The 17001-nt window shown below is 38.0% G+C and overlaps 1 protein-coding gene across 2 annotated transcripts in view; it reads right to left on the bottom strand.

Annotated features, from left to right (window-relative positions):
- Positions 1–1569: 1569 nt before the first annotated feature.
- Positions 1570–17001, bottom strand: part of LOC107309587 (uncharacterized) — a 167670-nt gene continuing 152238 nt past the window's right edge. The window contains exons 20-21 of one of the 2 annotated variants that reach the window (XM_085537754.1): positions 11402–11596; positions 1570–1851 (exon numbers count right to left, since the gene is read on the bottom strand). In XM_085537754.1, coding sequence (XP_085393880.1) covers positions 1717–1851; positions 11402–11596 — 330 coding nt within the window. In that variant the 3' untranslated portion in view covers positions 1570–1716. The remainder of the gene's footprint in view (positions 1852–11401; positions 11597–17001) is intronic. The other variant, XR_014942755.1, reaches the window with a different exon arrangement.

The following is a 17001-nucleotide window of genomic DNA, read 5'->3' as shown; positions in this document are numbered from 1 at the left end:
CAGATCTTGCCTTTGGGGCACGGACTTCATTTCTTATACATTTGTATGAAGCCAAATAGACTAGGCACTAACTGGTTCAAAATAATGAGCAACACTTTAGTACAAATAAGAAAGCATAAGGATAATCTCCAGGTTGTTTTCAGATGCTGTAGCTCCCAGAGAAGGAGGTTTGCCCAACATTAAGACCCTAGCAAGCTGATCTTTGGGATCATGTACATTTTGCAGCCGGTTGGGACTTGGCTTCTGAACTGGTGGGTTTTCATGGCATGAAGCCATCATTGTTCCTCTTCTGGGCATCTCTGCATCCTTTCAATTACTTGTTGTGCTTTGAATGATTACTGAAAACACTGGCCATTTGATTCATGAAATGAATGACAAATCAGCAATATTTTCCCCAAATCTAGAAGGGCAGGCAGGTACAAAGAACCTGATAAATCCCACTGTTTGGAAGGAAAAAACTCACATGTAATAATTATATATCAGATCCGTGATATGCTTCAGTGAGCTCCTCACACTAAAACGTTTGTTGAAGCCATAGAAGGGCAACGAACCATGCATTTGCAGGATAATGCTCTATGCAGAGAGGTATGGACATCAGAACTGTAAATCCTGTCAGAGAGTAATTGTACCGTGGATGTAAATGATGTTGTAAACAATTCAGTGGTCTACACAGTCTTCCAGGAATTTTCTCTTGTCAGAAGTAACAGGATTTCCTAAAGATTACAAAATAAATAAATATAAATAAATATTGTGGAGACAGGTATGATATAAATACATGGGGGATATAAATAAATGGGTCATAATTACCCCAACAAGAGTGATGCATGTACAAGAGTCCACAAAGTAAATTTACCCATTTTACTTTGAAAAACTGTGCCTTATCTGAACTTTTCTGGATTTAAAATTCATGGATTTAAAAGTGGCTACGTGCTTTCAGCCAAACTTTGCTCCTGAGAGTGCATTTGAAAGCCTGCACTGGTAGGACTCAGTACTATCCATGGCATCACTGAGACCATGCAAAAGAAATGAGAGGAAAGGTATATCTTGCATAAATAGTAATGTCTAGGGATGCTGAGTGTGTTCCACAATTGCCCGTAACTAACACTTTTATCAGTAGCAGCTTCATTTGACAATTTGACATATGCAGGCAATCTCCACTTTACACAAACCTGTGTAGACTCTGGAAAGGATCGACACTTCTCAGCACAAGACGCAAAATGAAATGCAAGTCTAAGAGATAGAGAACACTGAAGTACATGCTTTAGAATCACAAAACCATTAAGGTTAGAAAAGACCTGTAAGATCATCTAATCCAGCCATCCACCCATCACCACTACGTCCCTCAGTGCCATGTCTACATCTTCCTTATTTATGCATGTTTGCAGCATACTTGCAGAGCTGGCCCTTGCTACAGACAGATTGCTCCAGACTGCATTACTGTTGTACCAAAGCTCAGAGAGGAACGTGCAATTGGTTTGGGTAAGGAATGGCAGCTCCTCAGGCCTCCAGGACTATTGTGACAGACTTATGACACCACACAAGGAAGATGGCCCAGTGGAAAATGCTGCTGTGAAACTTCCTCCTAACCAAGTGCACCCTAATGTTTCTAAGAGAAACTATCTTTTCCAAAGGCCTGCTTCCTATATATCCCATAGTTTTTTTGTTTAGGTATCAGTACTATTTTTCAGCTAGGTATGGAAATCGAGAATAATACCTTTAGCTGTACTTTTTCCTCTCCCTCAGCTCGATGTGTGAAGATGTATGCAGCACACTGTCCAATTTGCTTACATGCTCCTGGGCTGTGCTCACTTCATTACCCAGAAGACTTACTCCAGGAATATCACCAAATGCCTTAAAAAGAGAACGGACAAAGCCAACACATTAATATGGCAGCGTTCAGTGAAGTATCAGAACGAACTGAGATGACTTTGATCACACTTCCCCACCTCTCTCTTCTTGCTCTCAAAATATCGCAGCTTAGAAGCTCCTGTGTGTGTGAAATTTTATTCTGTCATACTAATAACTCAGCTTTACAGCAGCTTACAATTTAGCTTTCATGGTTCAGTTCCACTCCTAGGCCTTATAACAATTTTTATAACAGTTCTGCCAAAATATTATAAAGTAAATGTTACTGCAAATGTATTCACTAATACAGATACAGCCATGAGATTAGCAATTTAAACACATGTGAAATGTGAATTCACCTAATTTTTCTCAGACTCTAAGCACTTCAGTAAAGCAGCAGAATGAGGATCTTTACGCCCACTGCTTTTAATAATTTCTTCTTATGATGTTCTTGACACATGGATAAGATTTTAATGAATGAAGAATAGACCTTCAAAGAAAAAAGAAAAAAAGTGGCCATGAGGAGGAGATGATGTGTTATAGAACTGGAAATAGGTTATAAAGCCAAGACACTGCCTCACCTCCAGCTCAGCTCACTTGCAGCTACCACATCCCATGTCAGACCCCCAGTTTGTGTCATGTGAGTAGCATTTTGCACAAGCGTGTCCTGGCTCTGCTCCTCTTCTCTTTCTGGAGTGCCCATGGAAAAGAGGTTTTGCTCAGATGAATGTGAGAATAAATAAAATTCCCAGCACTGAGAAGTAGCAGATCCTCAGCTCTGTCTATCTGTTGTTGATACTTAAATTTTACCTTGGAAAAGCGCAGATCACTCCAGTAATACAGTAACTTTTATATTAATTTTGCTGTTTTCAATCTACTTTAACACAAGCACTGTTTAACGTACAGGAATAATCTCTAATTTTTATTGCATTTTTATATACTCCTGCTATCCCTCTGATAAAGCATTTCATTTTTATTTTTTCTTTTAATTATTTCTGTGTTTGATACCCTGGAAAGCAGAAATGTGCTGTAACCTCTGGAACTGTATGATACAGGGAAAGTAGGGGACATCCTTGGCTCACATAAAAAATTGTGGTTGAACTTGGGAGCAATCTTGTGCATCCTCCATTGTAAAGAAAATTTCAGACCTTTAAAGGTCATCTAGTCCAACTTCCCTGCAATGAACAGGGACATCTACAGCTACATCAGGGTGCTCAGAACCCTGTCCAGTCTGACCTTGATTGTCTGCAGGGATGAGGCATACTCCACATAGCTGAGCAAAATGTTCCAGTGCCTCATCACCCCTACTGTAACACACTTATTGATTATAGCCAATCTAAATCTCCTCTCTTTTAGTATGAAATCATTTCTCCTTGCTCTACCAATAGGACTAATTGTAGGCTGCTGTCTTTTTAGCTAGGTATCACTTAACCAGTGCAGCTCCCAACTTATTTTTACTATCATTTCATTCCATTAAGAGGTTGTCCAGGTTTAGACTGTTCTAGTGTATTTCTCTTATAGTATAAATGAACTTTAGGACAGGTTGGACAGAGATAACAATAGCTGTCAGGGCTTCACAAAACGTTCCTGCAGAATACAAAGAAGACAGAAGGAAAAAAGGGGACACGTATCACCAGTGAAACAACAGAAACAGCAGTATTTTTCCAGTTGCAATAATATGAGAAAATACTACAGAAAATATCAAAGCATCCTGGAGATTTTGTCCTACTTACCCAGATGTTGGAAGCTTCCTACAAATGTGATCATCCCTGTACCCTGCATTCCTGACCAAAGTGACAAGGAACCCTTTGCTACACAGGTGCTGCTGTTCACTTGTGTACTTTAAATTGAAGCTTGTATGGATGTCAGATTTTTAGACTTGATCAGATGTTGTGCAGAGCTCTGTTATTAAATTACAGTGCAAGTTGTTGTTTCTGAAAATGGCTTAATAGCAGTAACCTTATGGTTAATCAACTGTGTAGGAAAGTTCACTATGCTCTCACTGCTGTGTAATTATAAAGTGAGCAAAAATATAATTGATGCATTTTGTCGATCTGTGTAGCTGCAAGGTACTTTTTCAAAGGTTATTTTTTATTCAGGTAAAATAAGTTAATGCTGTTTTGGCAATTATCCTTTGACTTCAGACATTTTACTGCTGATTCGGGTAAAACTACATTTTACAATCACATGAAACATTACAAGCATTTAGGAATACGAAAGACATTTGCAGTAATCAGTATTTGTACCTTCACGGAATAAAGCCATTCAGAAAATCACTGAAAATACAGTAAATCCATGTGTTAAAGTGTGTTGGGACTGAAAGGGAAGCATTTAAATATAAAATAGAACCTTGAATGTACCCTTTAATTATCAGCACTAATTTTTGCTATGTAACACAATTGCAGTGATATGACAACATTTTTCTCATGAGTGTTTGCTCAGAGAGAACGGATGTGTTTTGGCAGAGTTGCTCCTATCTCTTCTATGAATTTCTGAGTAAAAGAGCTCTAACTCCCCAGGCCCCAAGAATGTAAATATCCATGCCCATAAAATATCAGTGTATATGTTAGCTAGGTACTGAAACCCTTTCTGCTCACCCTGTGCTCTCTGCCAGTGGTAAAGAAGCCAGCGTGATTTAAAATTGCAGATACATACCCAGAACAAAGCTATGATACTGCAGTGTAGGTAGTTCTGTCATTTGCTGGTGATTTGAAAGCCTGTGCATCCTGCCGAGAACCTGTCTCATCGCCCTCCTGCTTGTTCTGTTGGACCACAATTGCAGCCACAGGTACACTGGACTTGGTGGAAATACATCTTGTTCCCTACGGCTATGTGGGTTTCTGTAGTATGGAGCTGATCAAACATGGGATTTGCAGACAACCAGAGAGGGGGAAAATGGCCAAGTGCTGTCTCCTGCATTTCCATCCAGCTGCATGAAGCAATATACTCTTGACAGTAGCTGGTAAACCATTAGACAGTTTGCATTCAAGATTATATTTCAATTTACTAAAACAAATCAAGCAAACAAATAAAGACCAACACTGAGAAAACGACCCAGTCTTACACTTGAAAGGGTAAACAACCCAAAACAGCACATCTTCAGATGTAACTTCTCAGGTGAAATGCAATCTGTGCATCCTATTCTTCATCCATCACAACAGGTTGTCTTAGCCAGCACGGAGACATGGAACAACAGACTGGGTCCATTTTGGGACAGAACTGACATGTCATGTGCAAGATGTATTGGATCAATTTAAGAGAAAAAGATAGAAACTTTTTTCATTGGGATGGAAAGAGACACCTGAACAACAATTTTATGTCATAACTGATCATCTTTAGTTGAATTGCATCATTAAAGGAGAAATATATACTGGTAAAGATAACATAAAACAGTCCGGCTTACTTCTTATTTGAAGAGGAACTAAGACTGCAGTCATGATCCTCAACTGAAGGGCTTTAAATTTATAGGCTTTACTAATTTGATTGTGAGTGTTAATATAGAACAGTAGTGATCATCCTCCTGTTCAACATGGGTACAAAATATTAATTGCTTTCAAGAGAAAAGAGTAGATCTCAGAGCTGGCCAGGCAGCACGTGGCAAAGCCCATCTAAACCAGCAACATTTGCACAGATGATGCACTTGTATGGGTGGAATCACTCTTGCTCCACAGCCTGGGGTAAACCGTTGCCACTAACTTCTAGTTGTACAGGGATCTCCAGGAAACCAACTCAGTGTGAACAGGCTGTCTTTACAAATGACTCGGCACGATGATGCTGAAACCAATAAACATGAAGAAATTTGCACCAAAGGGTCCCCTTTGACCACTCTCTCCCTACAAACTGATGCTTCACAGTCCACCTTGGTTTATCCAGTTTACAGTATGGAAAAGCCAGATCTTTCTTCCTTCTACTGCAGGGTCTGCTGAGATGATGAAGCCAATTGACACCAACACCAGTGGGTAATATATCAGGTTCAGTCACTGAGCTGGAGCAATCCTCGTTCTTTCTCTTCTCCATGAATCTTCAGTGACTGCTGCAGTGAGACTCCTTATGAAAACAGTGTGTGGGGATTTTGCGGTCAACTAGGCCAATTTATTCCCATAATGAAGTTAGAGCCAGAAAAATCTGCACTCTGATACACGCATAAACTCCATTGGAATCAACTGTATGGCTTATGCACATACAGGAAAAAAAAATAGGCCTCAATATTCATGGTAACATTGCGTATATAAAAAGAATTTGTGGAATTAAGAATAAAACATGAGGCAATTTGTTGATTTGCCCAGGGAGTATGTGGGAGCGACAAATCTGTAGATTATTCTAAGGTTGTTTTTTAGTGTCATTATCAGATCCAAGAACTGTATATAAAAGCACGTAGTCCTTCACATGCTAAAAGTACAGTTTGCTCAAACAATTGTAAAATATTCAGTATTCTTAAGATTAAATATCAGAATATTGCTTCTGAAGGAACAGCTGTCAGCTTAAATCTAAAGTCTAGTTTGTTTACTGGCTGTATTTTATATCTGTTAGAAAATGACACCAAATGGCAATAAAATTGTTGTAAGTATTCTACTGGGGAATATAAATGCCCTTTGGTTACAGTGTACATATCTTTATACATAATTCCAGTATATTTTCCCTAGAATTACGTTAAATATGTAAAAAGCCTTTTCTCATAAAGGTAAAAATGCTAGATGTTTCCAAGCTGTAATTTAGCATTAGTGTCAAGATTGCTTCAGAAAATAAGCTACAGTTACTGTTTCATTCTTTTTAAGTGTCACTCAGCATACCATATCTGATCTTGTATTCAAAATAAACTTATATGATTTTATTCACTTTTCCAGAAATACAAGAGAGTTTAGACATAATTTATAGCATGTGGATTGATGTAAATAGCTTAAACTAAGTAATTGGCTAGTCACCTACGCTGTCTTATCCTATTACTGCTAGGTACTTTTCAAGTAATTAGGGAAAGCAGACCTCTTTTATCCAGGAAGTTTAAATTGGATGAATCCCTGACGTTTGTGCAGATTTATTTGATAGATAAAATCATGCCATACAAAAAGTTTCTCTACAGTGCTGAGCTTTACTAGGCCTATAATAAGAAACTGATTTTTTGCTGAGTTAAAGTCACTTATCTTTGACCTTTTAATAAGAAATCAACTCCAGTCAGCAAAAGTTGAGATAAAAATCACTGAGTTCATGTTATCACCATGTAGACAGCAAACACTTATCACTATCATTAACTTTTCTGTGCATGGGTTTCAAATACATTTTAAATGCTAAAATTCAATAATTTCCTGTATATTACAATATTATAGCCTTAATGAATGAGGGAAAGCATGAAAAGTGATTTATTTTGGGAAGGTCATATCTTGGTTGGCTAACATCTAAATTGAATACTATAAAGGAGAAATATATTATAGGTAAAACAGAAAGTGTGTTTTATTGCATGGGAATTCTTTGAGTTTTACAATGCTTCTGTTAAAAGGACTGCACTTACATGTTTAACCTCTATAATTTTTATGCTGCACACTTCAAAAAAAAATCTTTTTATTTAACATTTCTACGGCAATTTATACTTGTCACCTTGTACTTAATGTTCCTTTTAAAGCAGCTATTTTTGCCTCATGCGTATGAAACCTATAAAACGACTTTTCATACCTGACAATATATTTATATATGTTACATACTAGCTAAGTTAGACCTTTAATGTAAATACTATCCCCAGAAGAACATATGTATTTTAAAGACATTATTGAATAGATAGCCATTTTTTTCCTGCAAAGTACACTCCTGTACATAACGCTTCATAGCAGCCCCTGCATGCTGTAAAAAAGTGAGAGCAATATTTAAGTGAGCGAGTTTTGGCTCCGTGGCTTAAATGAAGCTTACAATTAAGTTCTTTGATGAATTAGAGCTAGTAGAAAATCTTGCTTTCACTGAAGTTAAAACAAGTTGTGATTGTAATGTAAATTCCTAACAAGCAGCCTTATACCAATTCCCTGCAGTAAAGCAAAAGTACACAAAATTCATTTTGTCTGTCAAAGAATATCCGCAGATATCAAGTGATCATTCTGAGACTTTGAGATGGGTGCCATTAGGAGTTGGGTGCATGAATTTGAGAGAGAATTTGGCCTAGTGATTTAAATGATGTTCTCATATCAGAGTGCTTGATGAGAAGTATTGTCATCCTCATAACTCCAAATTCCCTGGTCTGCATTGACACCTCAGTCAGTTGAATGCTAAAAAATTATAGCTCATGCTTTTCACAGCATCCACATTTGCACTTAGGTGCTGAAGTTATTATCATTTCTTGTTGTTTTTTGCCCAATTGCTCCTTTTCTCACAGTATTAAAATTAATGCACTATGACTGAAGAAGACTTACCAATACCAAACAACCACCATGTGGCAGTGACACAAAGCATTATACGTTTGGTGGAAGGATGTTAGTCCCAAAGTGTTTAAATTAATGATATCCCAGTATAGTAATTAAGAAGAGGTGTTACAGGTCTTTCACGTATAATTCCAGGAAGTCACTGAAATTTAAAAGCCAATGGCATTCTATTTTGCTGTATTCAGAATGTCTTAATAAAGGTTAATAAACAAGAATTCTCACTGAAATAACTTCACCTTCAAAGGCTTGCTGTAATAAAAAGGAAGAAGATTCATGAAACTCCTGTTCCTAGATACTGTGGAACTACACTTTATATCCTGCAGTTAGACTATAGTACAATAACTTATTATAAAAGAGAGAAAACATGAGGTGGAAATTGGTTGGGGTTTTTGTACTAAGTGTACTCTGTAGATCTATAGATGAGGTAGATATATATGCAAAAGCAAGTCAAGTCACCATTGTAAGAAACCACTACTGTTGATACAGGCTATGTCCCTACAGCCCCAAGAGGGTATTTTGCACAAATATCTGATCTCTGTTGGGAAGAAATAGGACTGCTGATCATACAGAAAGAGGAAAGGCAACTATCATTCATAAGACAGGGAGAGAATAGGTGACAATATATGTCTTTGCCACCATAGAGGAAGAAACTTCCCTCCTACATTGCTGCTGGCAGAGTGAGGAGGGGAATGAAGAACAAAAGGGGAATGCACTTCTTCTTGTGAGGTACTGTACCCTTTCTGGCAGAAAATGGATTTTATTATGTTCTGTAAATGGATTAGATGGGAAAATTCATAGAAGGGAGTACTTCAAAGTGTGCTGCAAATAAATACAAAGAAAATGACAATGAATAGCTGACTGACTGCAAAGTTTTGGAATTAAGATGTTTATTCATGAAGCAGTTGGGTAAAAAAACAAACAAACAAAAAAAAAACAAAAAAAAAAAAACCCAACAAACAGCAGATTTGACTCCTTATCCCAAAACACCATTTTTAAATTTCACTTCTTATACATTTTAAAGGTATACTTGGGTTCCAGTGCAACTTTTTAGCTACCAATAGATTTTCTAACCCCACTTAAGCACCACTGCTTATCTAGTCACAGCAGAGACAAACACACAAACAAAAACCCTATTCCTGAGGTGCAACAGTAGCAAGCAGCAAAACTTGGGTAGCCCCTTAACATACCCACAACATGGTAGCCCCTTAACATACCCACAAAACTTGGGTACCCCTTAACATACCCAGAAGAGAGATAATGGAACTCTTACAGTAGAGATTTTGAGGGAAAATGAAAGATGGGAGACCTTTAGAATTTCTTCTCAGCATACAAATGAAACCTAATTCTCACTAGTGAGTGTACTGTCGTACGATTCATTAACTTATAGAGCATACCTAACCTGGGACCAAATAAGAAAACTGTGACCCATAAAACACACAAACATAAAATTACATCCATTATCAGCTAAACATAAGATTAGGATGTCAATGTTACTGAATTATTAGCTGAACACATTTCTTGCATGCATTTAGGTCTACCAATACACTGCAGCAAAGCATGCACTGGTCTCCTAACTCAGAGGCACGTCACGTCTTTCATTATACTGAAATCAGACACAGCCATACTGATTTTGGACAAAGACTGTTGTGGTATGCTGCAGGAAGCACCAGAGTGGCTTGAGCCATTTACACTGTGCAACACTCTGTGGATGATGATCAGCATCAGGCTGGAAGTCTCAGAAGCTCACCCAAGAAGACAAACTGTATGGAAATACATTTCCCCTCTCTCAAAAATATAAAAAGGATTTATGAACAGAACCAGCACACCTAGTTTAGATTCCTTCAGTGTTCAAAGCCCTTCCTACCACAGCCTTGTAGAAAGTGAATGAAACCTGATGTCTAAAAAGATGAGAACTAAATTAGAAAAAAACATTCTGCACAGAGCTACTGCTTGTAACAGGCAGGAAGCAGGCATGAGGCTGCATTGTTGACCTCAAAGCAAAATTCCGGCCAAAGCTTTTGTAAGAGGAGCTTTGGTAACAGACTCAGGCACGGACCTGGATTTGCAAGTTTCTTTGTGTTAATTAATTTCTGCTTTATGTAGGCCACATGCCTTCTCTTGTTTTCTTTGGCTAGCTCTAAAACTCTGGTGTCTTAACTCCAGTGAATCACAGCTTCCTGGGGCAGAGAATTATTCCTTGAGGACAGTGTCCTTTAAATTAAATTTTCTTTAAAAAGGCAAGTAGGACAAAGGCATTAAGAATAAAACGCTTAAATGAAGAAAACAGCCTTGAAACATTAACCAAAGAGCAGAATCAGTGTTTTCCTTATCCTGGAAAGACATACCTGAACCTTCAATTTTGAAGTAAGCAACTGAAAACTGTATTTCAACATTGTTCATGCTCATTTTCTGTGGTAAGCAGACATCTATGATGTTGCTTCTACTTCATATCTGGGTAGGTAAAGTAGTATTCCTTTAATTTTCTTTCTCTTAGACATCACTGTGTTTTTCTTTTAAGTTCTCTCAACTCAAGACCAAAGGCAACAACGCAATGCACCCCTTCTAAGCTCTTGGAACTGAATGTAAGTGCAATGAACAAAACACAGCCTACAAAACAGGTAATGGACAATACCTCTTGTTAATACTATTCTAGAGTGCATTTTAGTACATGCGCTGCTTGCAGCAATCCCAAAGATGTGAGAACATTTAGAATTCAGTCTAAAAGTTGCAAGATGGCACTATATCATGATATATGTGCTTCAGCTTCACGCATCTGAGGAAAAATCTAAGTCAATGTCCATACTTATAGCTCTAATTGAACAGCAAATGTGCATAGGAATTACACTGCATATTTATATACAATACTTTCTGTAGAGAATGACTCTATGGGGATTTTAGCAATAATATTTATAAAATAATTAGTGTGTAGTTTCAATGTATATCTAACATAATTTCTCTCAAATTCCTCTGAAAGCTATACTGTTTACTTTGCTTTGTATATGCATTAATTCACCAATGTTTCACTACTGTTTAGAAGTGAAGTCTTCCTATGCGTGAAGGGTCAGACAGATCTATTTTCCTGTTTTGACACTGACCTACTTCTCAAATGCACACCTTTGCCTTCAAAATCTGCACGCAAGGAATCTACATGGACCTACCTCAATGATAGCCCCATCAGGCAGCCGGAGGAAGTGTCTGTAGAGCTGCTGGAAGCCGCTGAGGTGCACAGTGATCACTGACACGTGAACGGTGGTACCTCTTGAGTCGCAGATCGCATCCTGGGGCTGGAGGTCACAGCTGGAGACACCAGAGTGGCTGCCATGGTCCTTCCAGATGTAATCATACACTGCCACCTAGTGAGACAGAAGGCCCCCCCATAAACACACACACACATAGAGTCCCCCACCCCCCACCTAAGGAACATATTTAATTAACTTCTGGCAAGAGCTTAACCGATTTAAAATGATTTTACAATAAATCTGCAAAGCCTGTACCATATGCAGTGCTTGCACACAGTTCTCTACTACATATTTTTTATGACATAGATCTAAATAGAGGAGATAGACAAATCCCTGGTGTATATTCTATAAAGTTAATTCTGCACAGATGAAGCTGTAATTGACTCCCGTATTAACCAAAAGTAGGGAGATCAAGCAGGGTAGGTTAAACAATAAAATGGCAATGCTGATTAAAAAAAAATAAAACTGCTTACTGAGAATTTTGTGAAAGAGTATTTGTATTTCTCTCTCTTTGAGAAACCTTTGCGCCTTTACCCACAAGCACTTTTTAGTCTCTGATCTCTGGATAGTATTAAAATAACCTTGTGCTGCTCACTGAACTGTAGATGAAGCAGAGTAAATAAGGTGCATTTGAGTGTGTTGTGGAAAGCAGTTTATTGACAGAGTTACCTGGTTTCCTGTTTCACTCTAAAAGCATTTGCTTGGTAGCTTTTGTACCTTCTTGTGTCAGCCAGAGCTTCCATTTAAGCATTTTCATGTTAATTCTTCACACAGACTGGGCAAAACTTGAGACTCCAGCTGCAAAGCAGCACACAGTTTAAGCACCTCTTATCCTTAACTAGAGCTGATGATGACAAGCATTGCTTTTTATACTCCTACTCGGGTGCAAGTGTTTTAACCCTTCACTTTCACAAGACCTTTGCATAACTCATTTTTCCCATGAGATGCCATTACTGTTTAGGGTAGGAAGGAATTGGTGAGATATAGTTATATCCTCACAGTGCACCAGCATGCTTTTCCTATTCACTTCTACTTAATGCAGAGGGAATAAGTCTTTTGCTGGCTAAGATAACTATAACTCACCTATGAAGACAGTTACAGGAATACTCTAGATTAAGATAGCTGCATCGAAACCTTCTCCTGCTTAGTTTTCCTTTTTTCTTGTTGTTTTCTTTTTATTGAAAGAATGAGCTCATATTCTTGCAAGAGATCCCAAAATCACAAGATGCAATTTCTGTTCCCCCACTAAGGAAGCTCAGTTTGCTTGTGTTCCAGTTTACATTTCCTCACCTGTTCTTAGAGAAATTATTCATCTTGTAGAAGAGAAAACTGAGGTGGGATCTTACCAATGCTTCTAAATATATTAAGGTCAGGAGTGAAGTGCATAGGGCCAACCTCTTTTCAATAGTGCCCAGCAGCAGAACAAAGTGTAATGGACACAAACTGCAACACAGAAACTTCAATCTGAACATGAAGTCTGTGAGTTACAAAGCCATGGAACAAGTGGCCTAAAGACATTGTGGATTTTCCTTCTTGGGAGATACTAAAAACCCACTTGGATGATCTCCTGTACAGAACACTGTAGAGAATCTGCTTTAGTTAAGGCACTGGACTAGATGAACATCAGAGGTCCCTTCCAACCCCTACGATTGTGTGATTATGAGGAATCCCATAACCAATACTGTGTACCAATGCCACAACCCTGATATGCAGGCAGCTACTCCCTGATATGCAGGAAGCTACTCTGAGCAACTTAGGAGAGGACGGGTTTTAGGTGAGTGATGAAAGCAAGAATATACACATGCTCTGTAAGAGTCAAAGTGGCCAATGCTCTAATGAAAGCAACAAGGCAAAGCTGCTGGGGTGAGCTCCCAGAAAGTGTTCGCCAGAGCAGAAACAAGAAGCTTCAAGAGCAGCTGCTCCACAGCTTTTGGAATTGGAAAAATGATTCCACTGTGGAAGACAACCCCACGTTTCTCAAACCCTTCTTCATGAGTAAATTGCTTTTCCAGAACATAGATCCTCCTCAAAAGATGTTCATTTGATTAGCTAAGAGAACTTAACACTACTGACTTGCACAACACCTACTCCCTAAAAGCACAGCCTGATCATCAGACATCTTAGAATGAAAAAGCATCAGCAAAACTGACAAGTTCTACAATACGAAGCTGCACATAATGACCAAAAACCAACCCCAGGAAAGGAAAGAGCATACACTGTGACACTGAGTGGATTTAGACACCCTGGGTCTAAAGGACTGTTCAAATTCCCTCTTTCTAGCACCGTCCTGAAATTTTTGGCAGGCAGATGCCCGCTGCCTTGAAACTTTCACAATGTGTTTCTGTGAAGTGATAGGTCTCTAGAGAGCTGCGGTGGCCCACATAACCTGCAGTAAGCTCCAAAAGTAAACTCTGCTGTCATCTGAAATCTCTATCATTAAGTTAATCAAAAATGTCCATTCATTTCTACAGGAATACAATGTGATTTAATAAATCCACAGAGACAGGCTAGTCAAGAGACTGTGCATATAGGACATGTCAGAGGAACTGAAGTTCGCTATGATCTAGATTCACAAGGGCTGACAAGAAACCACAAAATGCCAGAGCCGTGTACAGTAATCCTTAAATGAAATTCGTCTTTCAGCAGAAAAACACATTAAAGATGTTAATTCAGTGATAAAAGAGGCAGGCCGGAACAGGTTCAAATGCTGAATATTTCACAACATAACTTAATTAAAGCAGGAGCGTGAGGCTGTTAATCGCTTTATAATAGTTCAGCTTGAAATGAGGTCTGATGTGAATGCTCTTATAGTTTATTTGCTTATAATATTTATCTCAAAAAGTTACACAGCCTTAATGCAAACGTACAGTTTTCACTGGTCTATTGTATTGCTTTCTTTCATTCCTCCTGTCTTTGTGCAAGCATGCAAAAGAAAGAATTGGGAAGAAGGGTCATAAATTTAGGTCAGATCAGATGATTTAGTAAGTCTCGTGTGGGTTGAAGTCTTATTAATAATTTTAATACATTTTTCCTTGACAACAATGATTTCAATCACTACTTTTTTAACGTACAGTGTGACGTAAAAATACAAAGGCTTTTAAAGGAATGGAACACACACCTCACACAAAGGTTAATTATATCACCTTTTGGGACTTACAGTACATAACCTAGAGCAAAAGCCAAAAATGTATTCGTAGATACAAATACAAATGTATTTTATTGTGTCGTGCCATATCAAGTGTACAGAAATAACATTACTGAAGTAGGACACATGAACATATTAAATAGCAATCCATTAATAAATATATGTTTACATCACATGTAATACATCACATGTGATAGGCAATAAATTCATATTAATATAGCCAAGGTCACAGTGCAGAAAATGTCATGGTAGAGCGATAAAGTTACAAAGAGGTTTCCTATTGTCCAACAGCTATTGCAAAAAAGAGGAAAAAAAAGAGAAAAGAAAAAAAAAATTCATTAGATTTACTGACCTGCAGTAAGAATGTGAGGAATGCTGACCATCAGTGTCTTAAAAAAGACTTTATCATTAAAAAAAATTCTTAAAAATTGGAGAAATACATGTATCCCTCTGTGTTGAAACACTTCTACAATTGGTACCGATTCTAAACTGCTCCCAGTATTATTATTAACAATATAACATGAATCGATTCCAGCTTCGTGCACTGCAAAATGTGTGAAAAATGTTTGAAAGCAGTATTCAAAGAAAAGGCATAAAATGAACAATACGGACCAAACCAACCATCTGAGAATGGGCAGAACTGCAAGCTCGTTGTGACAATTAGCAAAAGCTAAAAGCGGCTAACTTTAAGAAAAAGAGCAAAAGTGATGAAATTATAGGGGGAAAAAACAAAAACAAAAACCAAAAAACCCCAGCATCAAAAGTTGAGGATGCTGTATTCACTTTAAATAACTTTAATAAACATGGTAAGAGCATTTTCTGTGGTAAAGGTTGTAAATACAGGAATCGTTGTCCTGGAGGCAATCTTTGTTAGACCAGCATAACTCTACAACTCTATAACAAAAGCTGGCTACCATCATTCTTTGAGGGAAGATCAGCAACCTTAAGCATTGCAGGCCCCATTGCTGACTTTTGCTAAAAACCTCACAATGTTTATATGCAAATATATAAAAACACCCTCAGTGCCTCTGAACTTTACACTGAATTGGTTGTACCAGCAGAAAAGAATTCCAAGGCATTCCAGGAAGGATGGGGGACAGAGTGAACATTATTCAAATAAATTACCAAAATGGAGAAAGCACAAGTAGAAAAGAATGAAAAAATGCAGTTATTACAACTGCCAAAAAAGTATATCATCATGAAGAAGTCATGACCAATTCCAGCAGTCCCCTCTATATTTAATCCTTATATGTACAAATATGTACGTGTGCATTTGTACACATATAGGTACACAGCGTATTTTAGTGTGGCAACTGTGTGTGCTCTCACACCTGGGACTATAGTGAAGTGTGCAAATGTCTCGGGTTAATGAAGGTCTTTACTCTCCTGCTGGCAAAGGGCTGATTGCAGGCATGTGTGCGTTGCTAGCAGCCTGTCCTTTACCCTTCCGCCTACAGAGCCTTTGAAGCGGTGCGGTGCGATATCCCCACCTACGACTGTCTGTAGTAACTCCACAGATAGATAACTTGTTTCTAAACCTTTCTATTTATGAACATAATGGACCAACATAATGGACCAGTAGTATCTGGGAATTGTTTATTTCAGTCAAATTATGAATGCCTGAAGCATCACCGTTAGCAGTCTTCCCTGATTTATTTAATAAAATGACACGGGCACACTGAATGATGAAAATAACCATATACAGAGAATAACCTCTTTGTAAATGACTGAGGAGAAATAGATTTATGGCAAGCTGCTTAGCATTATAACACTAGAAAACAGCAGAGGAATTTTGTTGTTGTTTTTGAACTGAGATAACGTCACATTTCTGTACACATTCAAATGAACAGCAATGCAGATCTTTTGCAGGAGACAGTTCTGATCTCCTGTGCTGAGATATCACAAAGAACATTCATGTATTTTTTAGTCACAGTGCACCCATTGCTCATGCAGTCCACTGCTCACCATCCCATTGTTTCAGATCTAAATCTCACATTATTTCAAGTCTCCATATTTGAGCCATCTACAAATAATATATGAATGCTTAAACAGACTTGTTCAAACAGCAATAAATTTGGGGGAAAAAAATGTAATTTCAAGTATTAAGTCGAGGAAAACTGATACTCAATTCAGAAAAAGCTTTGTCTGAGCAAAGGATGAGTGAAAATTAAAGGCCACAGCTTTCTTGCATTTCCTCGCATATAGCAGAGCCTTTGTCCATTGATTTGCCCTAAGGAAAGAGGATAAAATACATTCCCTTTCTATTCTATAGAATCCTGCTGTATTCCAAGCCCAGAATGGGTTTGGTTCAGATGGATAAGAAAAATCTCTCTCCACGCCTCATTTCCCAAATTTATAAGGGATGCTGGAATCA

This window comes from Coturnix japonica, chromosome 2 (genome assembly GCF_054131305.1).
Source record: "Coturnix japonica strain WE chromosome 2, WE-NBRP24, whole genome shotgun sequence".
NCBI lineage: Eukaryota > Metazoa > Chordata > Aves > Galliformes > Phasianidae > Coturnix > Coturnix japonica.
Note: the sequence above shows the minus strand (reverse complement) of the source record. Positions and strands in the feature narration are given on the sequence as shown.